Source organism: Orycteropus afer, unplaced genomic scaffold (genome assembly GCF_000298275.1).
Source record: "Orycteropus afer afer isolate SDZICR_OR568_19922 unplaced genomic scaffold, OryAfe1.0 scaffold00077, whole genome shotgun sequence".
Lineage (NCBI taxonomy): Eukaryota > Metazoa > Chordata > Mammalia > Tubulidentata > Orycteropodidae > Orycteropus > Orycteropus afer.
The window spans coordinates 4,371,723-4,376,362 of NW_006921664.1; the positions used below are offsets into that span (position 1 = coordinate 4,371,723).

Below are 4,640 nucleotides of genomic sequence, written 5' to 3' on the forward strand. Positions count from 1 at the left end.
GTTGGGCGTCCTGGCTGCACAGGACTTGGCACACAGGCTGGGTTCTGTCTGTCAGGGCAGCAAGCTGAATGCTTTCACTGTGCTCGCGGTTGGAGGGTGGCAGGGCCCCCAAGGGCTGGGCCTGGACACAGGCCACCCCCAGGGAGGGCTTTCTCATTCTGGCTCCTCAACTAGCCCTGGCCATACGAAAGGAAGGAAGCAAATGAGGGAGGGTGGCCTCACCTCCTTGCTAGCTTCCTTTTCACTGTCTTTCCTTGTGGGACCTAATCTAGGTACAGGCCCTTGGCCCAAATCTGAATCTTACAATAAATTCACATCTTTTTTTTTTTTTCTTTAAATGTCCAGAAAGCAGGATGCCAATGCCTCTGGGAAAATTGTTTCTTTTCAGTGGTGTGGTGGCTAGCGGGACCTGTACCCTTATGTATTTCGTGACACAAAGTAAGTACCTCTAGGGAGTAGACCATCTGAGACCTGGTCTCCTCCCCTTCTCATCTCCTCTTCTGTCAGGGGAAATGCTTCAGATACTTTTAGAGAAAGGAGGAGAGTGCTGGCGAACTGTTTCTTGTACATTCTGCAGCCAGTACTCTATTTCATTTGCCAGTCTCCTTATCCTGAAATGCCAGATTTTCCAGGAGCCACAAGTGCCAATAAAAAGGAGCAAAACTCATTTGCATAAGAAATCTTGCCAATCAAACTGGGGCTTTCACTCCAGTGTACACATAGAGGATCCAGCAAGATTTCTGAGATTTTCTAAAGAAAGAACAGAGGGAAAGAAGATACGATATGGTTCACAGGTGGGCAAAACTTTGGCTATTTCTGAAGTGTTGTCAGCCTGTTCACCCTGCCATTCTCTGCTGTTTATTTACTGGAGGAGGGGACCTTAAGCAAGGCACTCTGGTGAGGGCAGAAAATAAAAGCAGAAGGCAGTGCAGCAAAATCCCAGCAGATGCTGCTTCCAAACCCTCCTCACCCATATTTGAATTTCAAAAGACAGGCCACAGTGATTGTGGCAGCTGAGACATTTAAGGTCATTTCAATGCTACTGGTGGTAAAGCTGAAGCCATTTTTTGTAGACTGACTTTCTTTGTGTTTCATTTATGCCTGCACAGCTTGGTGCCTCACTTCTTCCCAGAATGTGAGTGTCACCAGTGGACAGGCAAGCAGAGCACGGTGTTCTTTTCACCTGGGTTGCACCTTCCTGCAGAGCTGGCCAGAGTTCCCTGGGTCTGGAGGTGGCCAGAGAGGAGCCTTCCCAGGGATGATTCACCTTGGAATAGCTCAACCTCCTGTCTCCTCTGCCAAAAGGACAGGAGCAGGACATGAACAGCAATGGTCATATAAAGGTCAGGGATCAGCCCTCTGGTCTGACATCCTTGCCCCTTAGGAGGCTGATGTCACCAACAGAGGCTACCAACTTGATGGTTGGGATCCTGGCCTCTGTGGCCACCTCACTGGATTGAATCCCAGCTCTGCCAGATTGTAACAACAGTGCCTATATGTGAAGTTGTGAGACTATTCAGGGCAGTGTCTAGCCATAGAGATCAGTCAATAGAGATGAGCTCTCTCCTGCTTTTCCCCTTGCCAGCCCTCCTTTCCTATTGTGGCTGGCACCCCGTTCACCCTGGCAGCATTCCGCATAGCCCCACTCCTGTGAAGCAGCACAGGCCATTTCCTCTTGTACTACTATGATCCATTGATCTGAGGGGAGCTCTGTTGCCCAACTGACAACCTTACATGGGGAGCCTAGCTTTGTTCTCTCCCTTGGACGGCTTATCTGTATCTACACTTTCAGGGAGGTGTTTCCTGGAGCCCCTGCAGCCTTTGGGCTAATAAAGGAGGTTGGTACAAAAAGCCAATCATTAACTTACTCTGCATCAAATATTTACTTCTGTAAACTTGACAAATGAGCATTTTCATTCCTATTTCTTGGCCCAAGCATTTTGTTGTTGATGTTGTGGTCGGTCTGTTTTGTGCTAGTCCATCATAACCCTCGGCTTAGTGGAGGAGCACTGTTTGTTTATACACGAGGAGTCCTGGTTTCTTGTTCTAGCTCTGCCTGTGACCAGCTGTGTCACTTGAGCAAGGCCTGAATCCCTGGGTTTTAAAAATGAAGGGAAACTTAGAGAAGATCTGATCAGAACCTTTAGTTAATAGATCAAAAAATTGAAGCTCAGAAAAGTCAAGTGCTTTGCTTAAGATCATACCACATTCCCCCAGATACTGCTCCTCTGTGCTTTGGTTTTGGAGTGTGCAGAATGGATAATTTAGAGTACATGGTCCCATGCATAAATTTCAGAAATTTCTGTTCCTATTTCCACCCTGTACATAATATTATTTAACTTTTATAGAGACTTTACCTGATCAAGTTCAGTTAACAAAACAAAGTAAAACAAAACAAATAACAACTGTCTTTCCCATTTAGAAAAGTTTTCCAAGACTTTGTATTACCAACTGGCATTGGAACACTTGCATAGCCACCTTGAGGCCCTGGAAGCTCTGGGCCCTCCTGTCAACATTCACTATCTTCATCTCACCGACAGGTTCAACTTCATTGACATTACTAATGCCCAGGTAATGTGCTATCCCTGTGAGCTGCACGCTTGGTGCCCACTGGAGGAGAGGAGGGAGATTCCCTAAGCTGGAAAGAGTCTTAGAGTAGGCTGGAGTTGATTTGGAATAGGAAAAATCTGCTAAGTTTTGGTACTTTTTAAAAGCAGTGTTATGGATTTATTTATCTTCATGTATTTTTCCTCCTTTGTGAGGACTTGATGTGTCAAATGATGTAGGGGTGATTGTGCTCAAGTCGCCATCTTGAAATGAAGACAGCAGAGAAATAACCAGTAAGGGTTTTGCCACCACTTCTGCTTTGAGCTTCAAATACATTTACAGCCACTCAGCCGTTGCCCAGCTGGAACCCAACTTTAGTATTTCCAGGAGTTGTACATTATTTCCACAGAATCCTTATCTTTTTCTTGATCTATATTTTACCTAGTAATAATTCCACATGATAAAATGCATTTGTTCTTCTGTTTAACACACGTTTGGAACTCATGCTATGTTTGAGGACTGATTCTAAGCTGTGTTGGGGATACAGAGCTGCAGAAGACTTTCAGGGAGTTTCCAGTTGAAAACTCCACAATCAGAATGAAGCAAATGCTGTTGTAGAGGACTGAGGGCATGTTAGAGGACTGTAAAGACTTAGGTAGGTGGGTCAGGTGTTCTAGGCTGTGGTGCAGGAGCTCTGGTGGCATAGTGCCTAAGGCTCTTGACTACTAACCAGAAGGCTGGTGGTTCAAACCCACCAGCCACTCCTCGGAAGGAAGGTTGGGCAATCTACTTCCATAGTGGTACTGCCTCGGAAACCCAAAGAGAGGTTGCTATGATTCGCCCAGCTGGAACCCAACTTTAGTATTTCCAGTATTTGACGGCACACAACAGGCTGTGGTGCACATAGAGCTGAGTATTCCCTGTCAGTGTGATCTCTACCTGGAGGCACAAGTCAGGGAGGGCGGAAAGTATAGGCAGGAAGGAGGAGGTGGGGCAGCTGGAGGGTCACCAACATTGCATAATGTGTGCACATTTGATGTGGTGACCAGGGAAAGCCATTGAAGAATTTTGAAGTGATATGATCTGACCTAATTTTTATTTAGTTTTTTGTTTAGAGGGAAAAGTTGTAATGTGATTTTTTTGTTTTCTCCTGACTATAAAAGCAATGTTCAGGTATTCTAATGGAGGTATTTGATCTGATCTGAAAGCAAGATGACTATATGCGGCTGCAGATATACATGGACTGGGCACAGGGAGCCTCCCTAAGAGAACAATGTGGCTGTACAGAGGGGCAGTGTGGAGAGCTGGCCTCAGGGCTGTGGCCTGGGAGAACCAGAGCTGGGTGTGAGGCCCAGGATGGACTTGGTATCAGCTATATGTTAGGAAGGTGGTCAAAGGTGATGCTCCAGTGTTCAGTGTGGACAAGTGGAAGGATGGTTGTTACACTGAAGGATTTTTTTTCTATGTTTGTGTGCACTTGTCCCTAACTACCAACACTTTAGTTAACCAGACACTCCTGCTTTACTCTTTGACAACTTCCTACCAGAAACTAGCCTGTGTACCATCCTCCAACAAGGCATAACTGCCACAGTGTATACATCAATCACTCAGTAAATCCTGCTTCCTGCCCCTTGGGTGCTGCAAACAGTTAAATGCCAGAAGATTCTAGAAAACACGATGTGTATATATACCAAAGTAGTTCTCTCTCATGTGGCCATGTAGAGTGGGTAGGATACACCCTCTCCCAGCTTGACTGCACCTTTGGATATAACTAGAGCACAGGAAGGCAGCTGGGAGGTGCCTTGTTCCCACATTGTACCCCTATGCAAGGCTCATAGCTTCGTTAATTTTCACTGAGAAACTAAAAACATTGCATTGAATACTTTTTTTTTTTTTTTTAATTGTGATTTGGGTGAAGATATACAGAGCCAATTCACTTTCCATACAGCAGTTCACATATACTTTGTCTCATGTCATTGACCACAGTTTACCACAATGCAACAGCTCCCCTCTCACTTCCTCCCCATAGTTACCTCTTCCCAGTGACCATCCCTCCGTACTCTCCTGCACCCTGAGCTGTCTCCCTGTGCATA

General features: G+C 45.7%; 1 protein-coding gene across 1 annotated transcript in view; it reads left to right on the forward strand.

Moving 5' to 3' along the window:
• Positions 1 to 359: 359 nt before the first annotated feature.
• Positions 360 to 4,640, forward strand: part of LOC103197366 (cytochrome c oxidase assembly factor 1 homolog) — a 13,801-nt gene continuing 9,520 nt past the window's right edge. Inside the window, 2 exon segments of the mRNA XM_007941249.2 lie at positions 360 to 438; positions 2,423 to 2,571. Coding sequence (XP_007939440.2) covers positions 360 to 438; positions 2,423 to 2,571 — 228 coding nt within the window.